This window comes from Dasypus novemcinctus, chromosome 15, assembly GCF_030445035.2.
Source record: "Dasypus novemcinctus isolate mDasNov1 chromosome 15, mDasNov1.1.hap2, whole genome shotgun sequence".
NCBI classification, from domain to species: domain Eukaryota; kingdom Metazoa; phylum Chordata; class Mammalia; order Cingulata; family Dasypodidae; genus Dasypus; species Dasypus novemcinctus.
Window position 1 is genome coordinate 18,415,197 of NC_080687.1, and position 17,206 is coordinate 18,432,402.

General features: G+C 41.1%; 1 protein-coding gene across 1 annotated transcript in view; it reads left to right on the top strand.

The window, feature by feature from the left end:
* The first annotated feature begins 5,173 nt into the window (after positions 1-5,173).
* Positions 5,174-17,206, top strand: part of LOC101426431 (paraspeckle component 1) — a 73,657-nt gene continuing 61,624 nt past the window's right edge. Inside the window, 3 exon segments of the mRNA XM_004446710.4 lie at positions 5,174-5,455; positions 5,457-5,687; positions 14,411-14,712. Of these exon segments, the coding sequence (XP_004446767.1) occupies positions 5,315-5,455; positions 5,457-5,687; positions 14,411-14,712 (674 nt within the window). The 5' untranslated portion in view covers positions 5,174-5,314.

A 17,206-nucleotide genomic window follows, 5' to 3' on the forward strand; every position in this document is an offset into this window, starting at 1 on the left:
CTTTTCATGTGCTTATTGTCTATTTGCATATCTTCTTTGGAGAAATGTCTATTCAAATCCAGTGTCTATTTTTAACTTTTCTTTTTTGCCTTTTTTGTGGTTGAGTTTCAAGTGTTCTTTATATATTCTTGTTTTTTAACCTTTATCAGATATATTATTTACAAATATTTTCTTCCATTTTGTGGGTTGTTTATCCATTTTCTTGGTTGAGTGGCCAGTCATTTTGATATTTTATTTTTTGTTTTTATTTTTATTTCCCTTTCATTTTTGTAAATTAAAAATTTAAAAAAACGACTTATTTTATATATGCTGTATCTGTTCATTCCAGTGCCTGAAGTCCAATTTTTTCTTCTTCTTTTACTCATGGTTGATTGTTTGTATATATTGTGTAATTTTTTATTGATTGCTCTTTAATTCATTATGGGAATCCAGATTTTAAACTTTGGAAGAATTTGGCTCATTCCTTCAGATAGTATTTTACTTTATGTTGCCAGGTGCCAGAAGCACTGCAATTAAATTTTGGGGCTTAGGATTTCCTGGATCTGCAAAGAACGGTGAATTAGAACTTCAAACCCCTTTAACAGTGCCATAGTTACAAAACATAGTATAATTACAAAAATGCACAAGAAAGGTAGTTTATCATGTTTTCTTTACATTTACAGTGTTTTTTGAGAGTTTTGCTCTGCATTTAAATGATGTTTTCTTGTAATTTAGTCAGCATTTCTTGGTAGTTGGTTGCCGGAGGGTTTTTTCAAAATTTCTTGTCAAGATTCTGTGGGAAGCAAAAGTCTGTGGAAAACGGTTTGGTGGTTTCTCAGAAAGTTAAGTATAGAATTATGCTATGACTTGGCAATCCTACTTCTAGATATATACGCAAAAGAATTGAATGCAGGAACTTAGGCAGCAATCTGCACATCAATGTTTACAGCAGCATTATTCACAACTGCCAATGGCTCAATGTGCCTCACGTGGTTGAGAACCTGCTTCCCACATGGGAGGTCCTGGTTCAATATAGGAACTCTGTACTTTCTTCATATTTCTGCAAATGTACCACTGCTCTAAACAAACAAAAAATATGTTATTATAAAGATTAATGAGTTAAGCATATATCACTTAGAATAATGCCTGGCACATTTTGGTTTGTCACAACTCAAGTGTGTGGGGGTGAACTATTGTCATCAAGTGGTTAATGGCTAGAGATGCTGCTGAATGTTACTTCACCACAAATAGGTATTCTGTTTAAAATGTCGATAGTGCCAAGATTAGTAAGCTTTCTCTGACCCATCTGAGCGAAACTGGTGTGGAAGCTCTCACCCCACTCCTCCCCTAACAACAACCTCCTCCATCATCATGGGACATTGATTGCACTTGGTGAATACATCTCTGAGCACTGCTGCACCTCATGGTCAATGGTCCACGTTATAGTTTACACTCTCCCCTAGTCCACCCAGTGGGCCATGGGAGGACATACAATGTCCAGTAACTGTCCCTGCAGTACCACCCAGGACAACTTCAAGTCCTGAAAATGCCCCCACATCACATCTCTTCTTCCCACTCCCTACCCCCAACAGCTACCATGGCCGCTTTCACCACGTCAATGCTACATTTTCTTTGATTACTAATCACAATAGTTCATGAATAGAATAGCTGTAAGTCCACTCTAATCCATACTCTATTCCTCCATCCTGTGGACCCTGGAATGGTTATGTCCACTCCACCTCTATATCGAGAGGGGGTTAGATTCCACATGGATGATGGATGCAATTCTCCTGCTTTCAGTTGTAGGCACTCTTGGCTCCCTGGTGCGGTGGTTGACCTTCTTCACCTCCATGTTAGCTGGCTGGGGTAAGTCCAATAAACCAGAGGGTAGGAGTTGCAAGTCTGTTGAGGCTCAGAGCCTGCCTAGCATACGGACAGTCCAGAGATTCAGGTGCCCCGAGTATACATTAAACCCCAGGACCAAATACATTTTGGAGAGGCTTGTGAACAAAAATCACATCTGAGTCCAGCTTCATCACACAGAAACACAAACTCCACAGTAGGGCCAACTGACATGGCAGTGAACTCCATCTGCCATGACCATAGAACCTGTGGGTCTCTGTAGCCCTCAGAAGAACCAATACATGGGGTTGTATCTACTTTAGCTGTCTCTGGGACTCTGCTGAGGTGTGTGTAAGGGTGACCCCTCTGATGACCTCCCAGCTCTTTTTTGGAGACTCATAGCCATATAAACTCATTTGTCCTTTCCATTTCCCCCTTTTATTCAAGGTCAAAAAGCATTTTTAACTCCTGATATTACATGTAGGCTGAGATATTCTGCTGGTCTGAGTTGACCCTTTTATTCAAGGTCATTTTCTAGTTACATCATCAGCTGGTACTTGGTAGTAATCCCTTGGTGCCAGGGAGGCTCATCCCCAGGAGTCATGTCCCATGCTGGGGGGAAGGCAATGCATTTACATGCTGAGTTTGGCTTTAAGACTAGCCATATTTGAGCAACATAGAGGCTCTCAGGGGTAACTCTTAGGCACCCAGCCTCTTCCCTTTTCTTGCCTCCCTCCCTCTCATTTTCTATTTTTCAGATGAATTATGCATGGAGAGTATGTTTTGTTGGTGAGAATAATCTAGTACTTATCAAGAAAGTGACCATTCACGAAGATTACATAACTGCAGAAGGAAAGTACTTGGCAAGGGGAATATTATCCCATGTATATGTGCTGGCATTGACCTTTGAATAGAGCATAGGAATTTATTCACTGTAACAGGAGAGAAGGCAGTATATATGTTTACAGATGGAATTAAGTTGCTAGGTTTGCTGTTGATCAAATCAGGCAATTTTATTCTGATTATGTCTGTTTTTCAGTGAAATAAGTAAAAATGATATCAGTTATGGGTGAGGCAGGGAAGGAGTGTTGTTCTGAAGATAGTGAAAAGAGAATGAATTAGTTGTTTAGGAAGTTGGGAAAGGAAAATAGGCAATGAGGTTCCACCTGATATTTGTGGCCAACGATTTCAAAGGTCAGAAAGTGATTGTTACAGTGAGAGAGTGCTAGAAAGAGAAAGGGAGAAAGAGGAGAGTGAAGAGAGGAGAGAGAGAGAGAGAGAAAGGGAGATGGCGATTGTGTTAGTATGAGCTTTTTTGGAATTGGGGTTTTTAGGTGTAGAGAGGAGAAATGGTCTCCTTTTTGCAAGATATCAAGGAGAGTTTCATGTAGCATATAAGAAAGAAATCTTCTTCTGGAAGAAAATAAGGCTTACCCAATTGTGGAGAAGAAAAAAATTTATTCTCAGTCTTGCAAGAAGGGGCGTACAACCAGAAAACGTGGCTGGCACCCCGAACAAAGAAAATGACACATTTTATACCCCTAAGCCTAGGACGCAAGCCCTTCCTCTGTTTCTCCATAGATTGGATACTTCAGAAGTTACAGCCTATCAGAGAAGATCTAACTTTCCCGGGCAAAAGTTTGTGATGAACTGCTTTCCCCATCACATTCCAACCATTTTAGCTTTTTACCTGCTCCCCTTTGTCAAATAATGAATGGAATTTAGTGCTGAATTGGTATTGACTTAGCTCTTTCTTTGGCATCTTTTTTACTGCCTATATGACTGGCTTAAGCTGGTTTTCTTTGTTCCTGCTTAACCTGGGAGTAGGAGACTGAGGCCGTAGGCTACCAGATTACATTAATTAATATTTTCTTCTTTTATGTGAAAACTAAACTAATCTTGGCTTCTTACATAGCCATCCTTAAACCCTGTTATACTGGGACTGTAGGAGAAAATGTTACCTTTCCAGTGGGCTGTAGGGTTATCCTCAGAGGATAACCATGTTTCCGTTAAAGCAGGAAGGTGAAAGGAGATTATGTGTATAAAATAAGGATAGGGGATTTTGCTGATGACACTTTTGTTTATAGGGATATAACAAGGATTTGGAGAAACTGGTAGGGTGGGAAGTGAATTAGGTCAGATTGAGGAATGTACAGAATTATATGGGGATTATATTCTTAGAATCTTGGTGAGAACGGATGACTGGAGACTTTTAAAGTTTTGGGTAATGACTGAGGTAAACAGGGATCATTAGCCCTGATGGTGTTTTTCTTCTTTCTTTTTGGATACTTTAAAGTTTTTTGTCTAATGTATAATTTAGATATAGTAAAATTTATCTTTCGGTGTACAGTTTTGTGAGTTTTGACAAAGGTATACAGTCCTGTAGTCACCATCACAATCAATACGTACCTCCATCACTCCAAAAAACTTCCCAGTGTACCTATTCTCCCAGCTCCTGGCAACCACTGATCTGTGCTGTCTCTACGATTTTGCCTTTCCAGCATGTCATACATACAGTATGTAGCCTTTTCAGTCATGTTGCTTGTATTAATTTATTCCTTTTTATTGCTGAGTTGTATTCTATTGTATGAATTTATCAGTTTATCCGTTTAGATGAAGGACATTTGGCTTGTTTCCGGTTCTTTAAGTCCCTAACAGTTGCACACAGGTTTTAATATGAACTTGTTTTCATTTCATTGGGACAGATGTCTCGGAGTAGGTGTCTAAGTTTAACCTTAAATGAAACTGTTTGAGTCACTTTCAGTTCACTTCTTTTTAACTTTTACAGTATTTTACCAACTGCCAGGAGCGGTATTGGGGAAACTTGAGTCTTGTGATAGACGCCTGATAGCCCACAAAGTCTAAAATATTTGGTACCTGACCCTTTACGAAGATTGTTGACTTTTGTGAGTAATCGACAGCGCAATTATTCTATAAAATTGGATTGTCTCTAATTAGGAAATATAATAAAAAATACTTTGTTATCCAATGCTTTGTATAAAGTCCGCAAATTGTCATTTTTCCGTAGTCATTGAAAATTGTTAGATATTTAAAAGAGTTAGCCCGATATTTTCACACACTGCTGCACCCATCATAATTTTTGCTCAACCAACAATTCCCTAATATTTTAGGAGAATGGGGAACTGGATTTCTCTTAACCCACCAGTAAGCCTACAGATGAAAGTAACGCTTGCCATATTACGCGCACGCCCGTACTAACCAATGGGCCATTGGCTCCCAAAATGCGCAGGCGCCTTCGTCCTAGCGTCAGCGTCTGCGCAGGGGCGGGGCTTGAGCTCGGCGTATTTTCAACTAACTGCAGCTCCGGCAGCGCCATTTTGGGTGTGCGGCTGCCGCGGTTGGAACCTGAGGAAGAAGAGCGTCGTGAGGCCTCCTCGCCTTCCTGACTTTCTCGTTCCTTATTGCATTTCCAACAGATATATAGCTATCCTATATAGATATAGACCATCCGCATTGAAGCGGGCGCCTTACGATGATGTTAAGAGGAAACTTGAAGCAAGTGCGCATCGAGAAAAACCCCGCCCGCCTGCGCGCGCTCGAGTCGGCAGCCGGCGAGAGCGACCCGGCGGCCGCGGCGGCCTTGGCTCTGGCCATGGCCGGGGAGCAGGCGCCGCCCCCCCGCTGCGCCAGCGGAGGATCACCCGGAGGAGGACGCGGGCTTCACCATCGACATCAAGAGCTTCCTCAAGCCGGGCGAGAAGACGTACACGCAGCGCTGCCGCCTCTTCGTGGGTAACTTGCCCACGGACATAACCGAGGAGGACTTCAAGCGGCTTTTCGAGCGCTACGGTGAGCCCAGCGAGGTCTTCATTAACCGCGACCGCGGCTTCGGCTTCATCCGCCTGGTGAGTCTGGGCCGCCGAGAGCCGGCCCGGGAGGAAACAAAAGGTCACGCCGACGGGCCGGGAGGGAGGCCTCCAGGCAACAGCCCGCGCTGCCTCCCGGCTTTGCCACCCCTGCGAACTCCTCCGTTCCGTGGCCTGTTTGGAACCGCGGGACTCTTTTTTTGTCTTACTGCCCTGCACACCACGCTCCCCGGTTGTCGCCAACGTTTGCATTTTCCGGGGTTTTGCTTTGTAGTCTGCGGCCTGCTTCACGCGCCAGATGTTTAACCCTACCCAAATGGTCTTAGGTCCTGACGTTTTCCGTTGCTCCGGGGTCTCCAAGGGGGTCGAGGGATGGGGAGAGGGCAGTGGTTGGCGGCGAGAATTCTTCGAGGGAAGAAAGTTGTATATGGCTTGGGGAAAGGAAGTTTGTCTTACCAGAAATTTCACTGGGCATGAGGACCAGCTGGCATTTAAATGATCCAAGTCATTTTGGTTTCCTTCCAGGCCTGTCTGCATTTTTAATGGTAAATCACTCTTTCTCATCTCAAAGCGTCCGCTGTTTACCTTAATCTACCTAATTGCCTAAACTTTATTACAGTAACCCTGTTCAGCACTGTTCAGTTTGCGATATGGAATGGTGTTGAATTATTTATCTAAATGTCTGTCCAACGCCCGGCGTTGGAGGCTTCCACATTGGGGTCGGGGAGGATGGAATATATACTACTATATATTATACTTGAACATTCTGGTATTAGCGTACTGTATTTTCTCTCCCCTTTTTTTTTTTTTTCTCTCTCTTTAATTTAAAACTTGAAACGTTTTGTTATCAAAGCTCGTACCTCATTTTACTTTATTTTTTTATTTCAACAATGAGGGTTTACGCTTACTGGGACACAAACATTCTGGTATTAGCGTACTATATTTTCTCTCCCTTTTTTTTTTTCTCTCTCTTAATTTAAAACTTGAAACGTTTTGTTCAAAACTCGTACCTCATTTTACTTATTTTTTTTTTCAACAATGAGGGTTTACGCTTACTTGGACAAAATAGTTACTTAAGTTTTCTTGTGTGCTTTGTAGTGTCAGATAAATAGCATTATTGTAATTCATATAGATGAAATTTTTTCCCCCAACAAAATATCTTTTATTAAAGGGGGACATTAGTACGTGTTATTTTTTCCCCCATTGTTGCATTCAAATCTGATTTTTATTGTAGTTTGTGGAAACTTCTTATTGGAACTTGGACTTTAAATGGGATTTTCGAGCATCCTTGAGTGGACAATGTAGAATTTTAATGTTTAGAGGAAGTTGACTGTCGTTGAATAACATGGTAATTTTTAGGGAGAACCTTTGAACATCTCGCTTTCAATTGTTGTTATGAGACCATGGAATTTCCTTTAAGTTCAAGTTAAGTAATTGGTGCACTTTGAAAATAAAATTATCAATACATTTACTTATCTTTTAGTCATTTTCAGAATACATGGAAAAGTTATAAAGGAAAGGTAGGTTTCTACAGTAAAGTATTACTGTAGAATACTTTTGTTAGAAATTTCCAAAAGGGTGTTATGTAACATTTTCATCTCTCTTAGCCTCTTACATCATTTTGACCTTTTTTGAAGTTGGCATTCTAGAGGTGGAAGAATGATGGAGCAGCATTTCCTTATTTGTTTAGAAGCCTTACATTTTGAAATAAACACAACAAACCTTTTGATATGGCAAAATCTTTTCCTTCTTGTCTTCAAGAACTGTTGTACTAACAGTTCTTCTCTTCTTCCTTTAGTGTATCAGCTCTGACCATTAGAGCTTTCTGCAATGAGGAAATGTTATATATCTGTGCTACTAGCCATATGTGACTGTTGAGTCCTTGAAATGTGGCTAGTGTGGCTGAGGAACTGAATTTTAAATTTCATTTAATTAATTTATTTTTAAAAAGATTTATTATTTTTTCCTCCTGCTTCCCCACGTTGTCTGCTCTCTGTGTCCATTTGCTGTGTGTTCTTTTGTGTCTGTATTCCCATTATTCTCATTAGGGTGACTCGGGAACTGATCCTGGGGCCTTCTGGAGTGGGAAAAAGGCGATTACTCTCTTGCGCCACCTCAACTCCCTGTTCTGCTACGTCTTACTTTCTCTCTTGTGTCTCTTGTTGGGTCATCTTGCTGCGCCCAGCTGGCTAGCACTCCAGCGCAGGGCGGCCCTTTCCCTCGTGGGCCAGCTTGCCCTCACCAGGAGGCTCTGGGCATCAAACCCTGGATCTCCTGGTATGGTAGTCCGGAACCCAGGTTGTTGAGCCATATCCATTTCCCTCATTTAATTTAAATAGTAGCTAGTGGCTACTGTATTGGACAGCACACCACTATATGAACAACTACATATAAGGGAACTTGTTTTGATTATTGCTTTTCCTACCCCCCCCTTTAAAAAAAAAATAAGATTATGAACTGAGAGGTGAGGAGTGCTGCTCCAAACCTGTCACCTTTAATTTTTGCATGGGAATGTTGGAAGTTTGTTAAAATTAGGATTTAATTTACAGAATTTAAGTATGGATTAAGTTTAACAATTTAATGTGAATTCTGTGAGAAACAGGTAGACTTGAAGGCTTGAAATATTTCTGAGCTAATATGTATTTTTTTAAATTTAAAAAACATGTATTTATACTCAATATGAATTAAGTATTGGTGTACTGACTGGTGTGAAATGATAGTGTAGTGGTTTTAGAATAGAAAGTGGTGTAATTTCATTTGGTTTGTATTCTAGAAATACTTTTTCTTGTTCAGTAATCAAAGTAATGCAGATTACTTGTTCAGTAATCAAAATAGTGCAAGTAAATTTTCTTAGACTAATAGCTCTGGTTTGCCAGTTTCTTGATGAGGTGAGACATTATTAAAATGGTAGAGGGTCAGCATTGCTAGTATGTATTTGGGTTGGGAAATAATTAGGTGGTGTTCCACCAAGGTCCTAGTCAATAAGGCCAAACCTTGGTACATTAGGGATTAAACAGACTGTATTTTGGAAATATTTTGTGGATTAATAATGTGTGGTCTCCATCCAGCAACTTCTCTAAACCAGATGACCACTTAAATTCTTTTCTGTATCATACATGATAGCAATGCTGACACTGTATCATATCAATAATTGTCTTATCTCATCAGTTAACTGGAAATTTGTTAGAAATGCAAGTTATAGGGTCCCTACCGAGATCTACTGAATCAGAAATTCTGGAGGTGGGGCCCAGCAGTCTTTGGCATTAACCATCATAATGTTCTGATGCTTGCCAAAGTTTGAGAAACACTGTTCTTGAGAAATCAGTTTAAGAATTTACTTGTATTTAGTCTTTGGGGACGCAAATCTCTACTTTTTTTTTTTTTTTAAAGATTTATTTATTTATTAAATCCCCCCCCCCCTTTGTCTGTTCTCTGTGTCTATTTGCTGCGTCTTGTTTCTTTGTCCGCTTCTGTTGTCGTCAGCGGCACGGGGAAGTGTGGGCGGCGCCATTCCTGGGCAGGCTGCACTTTCTTTCGCGCTGGACGGCTCTCCTTGCGGGGTGCACTCCTTGCGCGTGGGGCTCCCCTACGCGGGGGGCACCCCTGCGTGGCAGGGCACTCCTTGCGCGCATCAGCACTGCGCATGGGCCAGCTCCACACGGGTCAAGGAGGCCCGGGGTTTGAACCGCGGACCTCCCATGTGGTAGACGGACGCCCTAACCACTGGGCCAAGTCCGTTTCCCCCTCGTGACTTTTTGGATGCTGTCTGTTCTCTGTGTCTATTTGCTGTGCATACTTCTGTGTCTGTATTTATTTCCTTTCTCCCCTTTGCAGCTTGCTTGCTGTCTGCTCTCTCTGTCCATTCGCTGCACGCTCTTCTGTGCTTTTTTTTTTTTGCTTGTCTCCCTTTTTGGTTGTGTCACCTTGCTGAGTTGGCTGTCCGTGGTACCTGTGGGCCAGCTGCAGCATGCAGGTGAGCCTGCCTTCACAAGGACACAAACCCAGGGCCTCCATATGGTAGATGGGAGATGAACTGATTGAGCCACAGCTGTTTCTCCCCACACACACTTTTTAATTATGAAATGATACATTCTTCTTATAAAAAGTTGAAATAATATAGAAGATATTGCAGAATGTCCTTAGTGGAAAGGCCAGTATATTATTTGAAATCAACTTTTATTTCAAGAAAGTGTTTTCTTTTTTTTTTTTAAAGATCTATTTCTCCCCACCCTCTCATTGTTTTCCGTGTGCTGTTTTTTGTTGTTGTTGTGTGCTCATCTTCCTTTTTTTAGGAGGCACCAGGAACTGAACCTAGGACCTCCCATGTGGGAGGGAGATGTTTGATTACTTGAGCTCCCTCTGCACTCTGCTTTGTTGAGTCTTATGTTTTCCTCCTTGTGTCTCTAGTTGCGTCATCTCGTGTCAGCTTATTGTCTTGTTTGTCTTTAGGAGACACTGGGAACCGAACCTGGGACCTCCCTTGTGGTAGGCGGGAGCTCAGTCACTTGAGCCATATCTGCTTCCCAAGAAAGTGTTTTTTTTTTTTTTTAATTTTTTATTATTTCTCTCCCCTTCTACCTCCCCCGCTCCTTCCCAGTTGTCTGTTCTCTCTGTCCATTTGCTGCATGTTCTTGGTTTTTGTCCACTTCTGTTGTTGTCAGCGGCATGGGAATTTGTGTTTCTTTTTGTTGCGGCATCTTGCTGCGTCAACTCTCCGTGTGTGCAGTGACATTCCTGGGCAGGCTGCACTTTCTTTCGCACTGGGCAGCTCTCCTTATGGGGCGCACTCCTTGCACGTGGGGCTCCCCTCTGTGGGGGGGCACCCCTGCGTGGCATGGCACATCTTGTGCATATCAGTGCTGCACGTGGGCCAGCTCCACACGGGTCAAGGAGGCCCCGGGTTTGAACTATGGACCTCCCATGTGGTAGACGAATGCCCTAACCACAGGGCCAAGTCTGCTTCCCAGAAAGTGTTCTTTTAAAAAAAAAAAAAAAGATTTATTTATTTATTTACCCCCCCCCCCCCCCCCCCCCGTTGTCTGTTCTCTGTGTCTATTTGCTGGGTCTTCTTTTGTCCACTTCTGTTGTTGTCAGTGGCACGGGAATCTGTGCTTCTTTTGCTTGCGTCATCTTGTTGTCTCAGCTCTCCCGTGTGTGTGGCACCATTCCTGGGCAGGCTGCACTTTCTTTCGCGCTGGGCAGCTCTCTTTACGGGGTGCACTCCTTGTGCATGGGGCTCCCCTATGCGGGGACCCACCCCTGCATGGCAGGGCATTCCTTGCGCACGCATCAGCACTGTTCATGGGTCAGCTCACCACAAGGGTCAACCCTGGACCCCCATGTGGTAGGCGGATGCTCTATCCTTTGAGCCAAATCTGCTTCCCTCCCAGTATTTTTCATGAGCCTAAACATGATCACTCTTAAAGTTTGTGTAATTTTTTCACAAATATCAAACCCTACTGTACACATTGTAGGGTTATTTGATTTTTCATATGTCTTTTAACATCTTTTCCTGTCATTAGATACTTTTTTACATAGAGTTTTTTAATTAGATACTTTTTCAATGACCATGGTGTATTTCACAGTATGGACGTAATGCACGCTATTTAACTTTGATAGATTTGAAAACTATTTCCAGTTTACATCAGTGAGTTTTCTTGAACTTTTTTATTTAGTATCCTTGAAGTCAGGATTTTTAAACTACTTACTAGCAAACAGTAAGGGAAAAGTTCATGTGCTTTGAAACATATTCTTTTGTCCTTCTGGGGACATTCGGTAGTGTTAGGAGACATTTTTGGTTGTCAAAATTGGGGAATGGTTTTGCTGTCATTTAGTGGATAGTGACCAGGGATAATGCTAAACATTTTAAAATGCACAGTACAGTCCCTCCAAACAGTTTTCTGGCCCATAATGTCAGTAGAGACAAAACTTGAGAAATCCTGATTTAGAAACATTTTGAAAATAGAAGCATTGTATTGAAAATTCCTGACAGCTTCTTCTTTTCCTACCATAAACATTTTATTGAGCCCAAACAGCATTCAAAAATGAATTGATAGTCAACAATAAGAAATGAGATGATTTAACATAAAAATTGGGATTTCTTCCTTCGGGGAAAAAAAAGGAATGTGACATTGTAAATATATCCAAATATGTACAGCAAGTGCCCTTGAGAACCTTGAAACACACCTTGTTTTCTTAGAGTTCTCACTAGGCTCCTTCTACCCCTTCCAAATTTTATGATGAAAAATTTCAAATTTCTTAGTACCAACCACTTATATACTAAAGTTAAATGTTGTATTTACTTTTTCACATACCTTTTTATCTGTCTTTCCATCCAACTGTCCCTGACTCTGGAACAGTCAAACATGTCTATCATTTAAACCCAGTATTTTTATTTTTTTTAGGACATCTGAAATTTATATTCAGTGAAATGCACAAATTTTTAAAATTTTTTAAAAAAATACTTAGATTACATAAATGTTACATAAAAAGTATAAGGGATTCCCATATGCCCCTCTCCCCACACCGCCCACCTTTACTCACATTAACACTATCTTTCATTACTGTGGTACATTCTTGAAATTGATGAACACGTTTTGGAGCATTGCCAATAAATGGATAATAGTTTACATTGTAGTTTATACTCTCTCCCACACAGTTCTGTAGTTTATGGCAAGATATATAATGGCCTGTATCTGTCATTGCAGTATCATTCAGGACAATTCCCAAGTCTAGAAAATGCCCCTCGTTATTACACCTGTTTCCCCTCTCCCTGCCCACAGAATTTCTGGTGGCCACTGCCTCCACATCAATGATAGAAGTTCTTCCATTGTTAGAATCACAATAAGTCTATAGTAGAATACCACTCTAGTCTGTATTTTATTCCCGAATCCTGAGGATTTTGGGATGGTGATCCCACTCCACCTCTAATGGAGAGGGGGCTTCAGTCCCATACAGCCGATGGATTGGGACTCTCTTGCTTGTATTTGTAGACTCTCTCAGTTCCTCTCTCATCTCCATGCTAGTTGTCCTCCGTAAGTCCAATGATCTGGAGAGTAGGTGTTGCAACTCTGCTGAGACTCAGGGCCCACTTGGCACATGGACAGCCCAAAGAGTCAAGTCTCTTGAACGTCTCCCTACCAAATCCAGCACCAACTATAGGCCCAAATAGAAGGGACAGAAGACCCATGTGCACAGATTTAAATGTATCATGTGGAGTGTTTTTATAAATGCATATGTCTGTTTAGCTGAAACCTCTATCAAGATATAGAATACTTTGATAACCCTGTGAGGTTTTTGTCGTTTCTCTTTTCCAATTCTGCTTGACAGTATTTTCATTTAAGTCTCCATTCCTAAAATCTGCTTCTCAAGAGTTGTTGGGTTAAATGAGGTATTAGTTATAAAGTGCCTATCTTTTGTTAGATATTCATAAATGTCTGCTATTAACTACTACTACTAATTGGATTAAGGATAATAAATGAGGTGGTCATTTTGAATGTCCCAAAAAAGGTTAGCTTCCTTCTTATTTAGAAAAATAGTTCTGAAGTTAGGCTAATGTATAAGTACAGTAACTTTAGGCCACCATCAGCATTTTAATGATTGAATAAAAAGCTGTTTTGACCTTAAGACATTTTCTCATAAGACAGTATTTTTGTACTTTTCTTACATCCACATATAAAGCCACTTTCAATTTTTCCTGGAGAGTTCCTGCAAAACAAGGATAAAGGATATACCGCTGTTAAGATTACTGGTTGGTTATCTATTGTTTTAGATCTCTATAGTCCACACCAACTTTGACTACTTAAGGAGAAGTGGTTAACATGACTTAACATCAGTTTTTACAGGTGAAATAAAAGAGAAAAGGAAATTTTGTAAATAAAAAAGGAGCAGGGATTTATCTGTCAATTGGAGTGTGAAGGTTTTGTTGAGATATAAATATGAAAATGATGAAGGATATAAAAAATAGTTTTCAATAATTTCTAGTAACTGGCACTAAAACTAATTATCTCTTAATAAAAGAGATTTAAAAATTTTCTGGGGAAGCAGACTTGGCCCAGTGGGTGGGGCATCCGCCTACCACATGGGAGGTCCGCGGTTCAAATCCTGGGCCTCCTTGACCCGTGTGGATCTGGGCCTTGTGCAGTGCTGATGTGTGCAGTGAGTGCCCTGCCACACAGGGGTGTCCCATGTAGGGAAGCCCCATGTGCAAGGAGTGTGCCCCATAAGGAGAAGTGCCCAATGCAAAAGAAAGTGTAGCCTGCCCAAGAATGGCTCCTCACACATGGAGAGCTGACACAACAAGATGATGCAACAAAAAGAAACACAGATTCCTAGTGCCGCTGATAAGGATAGAAGCAGTCACAGAAGAACACACTGCAAATAGACACAGAGAGGAGACAACGGGGTGGGGTGGGAATAAATAAAAGATAAATCTTTTAAAAAAAAATTAAAAAAATTTTCTGTACATAATTTAATGAAGCTAATGCTCTGAGTATTTAATACCTGGCAATTTTTTACTAAGTAGTAAATCTTAAGTGATAACTTTTAACAGGGCATTGGACTTGGGACTTCTTTTTTAAAATGTTTGAAATTAATTTTTCTTTTAATAACAATTTATGTGATACCTAAATTTAGAAGACTCTAAGTGATCTTACTAGTCATTTTGTAAAGCTACCTAGTTCTTCCTAGATACAAGCTAGTATTATAAATTTCTTGTGTTACTATCAACTTTAAAAAATGATTTTTTTTTCCCTCCTAAAAAGGAATCCAGAACATTGGCTGAAATTGCAAAAGCAGAACTTGATGGCACCATTTTGAAGAGTAGACCTCTCCGGATTCGCTTTGCTACACATGGAGCAGCTTTAACTGTCAAGAACCTTTCTCCAGTTGTTTCCAATGAGCTTCTAGAGCAAGCTTTTTCCCAGTTTGGTCCAGTAGAGAAAGCCGTTGTGGTTGTGGACGATCGTGGTAGAGCTACAGGAAAAGGTTTTGTAGAATTTGCAGCAAAACCTCCTGCACGAAAGGCCCTGGAAAGATGTGGTGATGGGGCGTTCTTGCTAACAACGTAAGTCATTCTTCTTGTCATTCTTCTGTATCAAGTTGGATATGGGCTTTTCTCTGTTCTGGAATTCTTTCCTTGCAACTCCTCTGGTTCTTGGCCTATGGTAAGTAGTTGTTTGATAAGGCAGTAAATATAAGTAAGGGATTTTTTGTTCTTTAAAGATTGATTTATTTCTCCCTCCTTGCCCGGTCCCCGTTCCCCCAGTTGCTTGCACTCTGTCCATTCGCTTTGTGTCCTTCTGTGTCTCCTCGTATTCTCATTAGGCGGCTCTGGGAATCAATCCTGGGACCTTCCAGAGTGGGAGAGAGGCGATTACTCTCTCGCACCACCCCGACTCCACCTTCTAATGCATCTTCTTACATTCTCTCCTCTGTCTCTTGTTGCGTTACCTTGCTGCGCCAGCTCTCAGCATTGGCTGGCACTCCTGAGCAGGGCAGCTTTCCTGTGCTGGGTGACATTCCCACATTTGGGAGGGGGCACTCCTCCATGGGGCAGCATTCCAACATGGGCCGGCACTCTGTGTGGGCCAGCTTCCCTTCGCCAGGAGGCCCTGGGCATCGAACCCTGGACCTCCTATATGGTAGATGGGAGCCCAGCTGGTTGAGCCACTTCTGTTTCCCATAAATAAGGGAATTTTGTATACTGCTAGGAGTCAGGAGTCATATTTGGTAGAATTTCAGTTTATTTGGTTTATAGTTGAATCTCAAGAATGTTTTAATATATTATGGTTTTCATTTGACATTCTGAACACCTGCTCCAAGCAAAACAAAATTTTACATTTAGTAGTCCTTTAAGAAATTTTAATCTACCTTATTGAGGTAATTTACATGTTACAATGCATCCCATTTGAAAGTTAGTGCTCCATGTTTTTTTTCAAAGATTTATTTATTTCTCTCTGCTTCCCTCCCCCCACCTGGTTGTCTGTTCTCTATTTGCTACGTTGTCGTGTTTGTTCGCTTCTGTTGTTGTCAGCGGCACTGGAATCTGCATTTCTTTTTGTTGCGTCATCTTGTTGTGTCAGCTCTCTGTGTGTGTGGCACCATTCCTGGGCAGGCTGCACTTTCTTTCGTGCTGGGCAGCTTTCCTTACGGGGTGCACTGGGGCTCCCCTAAGCGGGGGACACCCCTGCGTGGCACGACACTCCTTGTGCGCATCAGCACTGCGCGTGGGCCAGCTCCACACGGGTCAAGGAGTCCCGGGGTATGAACCGCTGACCTCCCATGTGGTAAGCGGACGCCCTAACCACTGGGCCAAGTCCGCTGCCCCTCCATGAGATTTGACAGATGTATGTACTCAGGTAAACACCACCAGTCATTTCCATCCCACATGAGTTCCCTTGTGCCCTTTTTCAGCTATTTCCTAATCCTTACCCCTGCCTTAGGCAACTTTTGATCTGCTTTCTGTCACTGTAGATTAGTTTTGTCTTCTAGTATTTCATAAAAATGAAGTCACGTAGTATGTACTCTTGCATCTGGTTTATTTTGCTAGCATAATGTTTATGAGATTTCATCCATTTGTGTTTATTAGCATTTTGTTCCTTTTTGCAGCAGTCTTCATGAGGACAGGGACTGTGACTTGTTCAAAAGTATGTTATTACTTGTATTCTGGTAATTCCTGGTTATTCAGTAAACCTGTAATTTATTTAGTGACTGAAGGAACAAAAGCAATGGGCAAAGCATGTGATTATTACAATGTTCCATTGCAAGCCTTGAACTTTGGTATTTTTAAAAAAATTATAACTGGGTTACTATTTGGTAACTATGCAACCATTTCTTATAGATATTCTAATAGTAGTATTCTTGTAATATTCTAATTTAAAAACAGTTTTGAGGGAGTGGATAAGATAGTGAACATTTGTCTGTTAGATATTTTCTAATCATGGTTTGTTGGGTCATTACCTCAGATGAGAAAAATGGGCCCAGAGATCTTAAGTAATTTGCCTCAGGTTGCCTAGCTGATAAATATTGGAGCTTAGTCTGATGTCAAGTCCCTTTTTATATTGTGCTACATGTGGAATGGTTTATTCTGTTGGTAGACTATGCTTGCTCAGGAACCTTGTTACTTGTTAACCTCATTGAAGTCAGGATGCTCTTGTCTCTGTTCTGCATCATTGGTCTCAACTGAAAAGTTAGATCATGGAGAAGATTTCCCTGACTCGCATGTCTAAAGCAATCTTTCCTCTGTTTTCCTCTATGACAGCATCCTGATTTTTGTTTCTAGCTCTTAAAATGATTGTTTACATATTTTTGTAAGACATGAGGGACTGTATCTGTTTTGTTGATCCTTGTATCCTAGTTCCAGATACAGACCTTGTACATACCAGGCAGTCAGGTATTAGTTGACTGAATGACACTAAGATAGCTACATTACTAATACAAGTGATTTCAGGAATAGTATTTTTATCTTAGGGGTTTAGATTCTGAATTAAAGCAGATTGTGTAATCGAGTTTCTCTTCAACACAACTTCAAATTGCTATAAAATTCCAAATACCATATA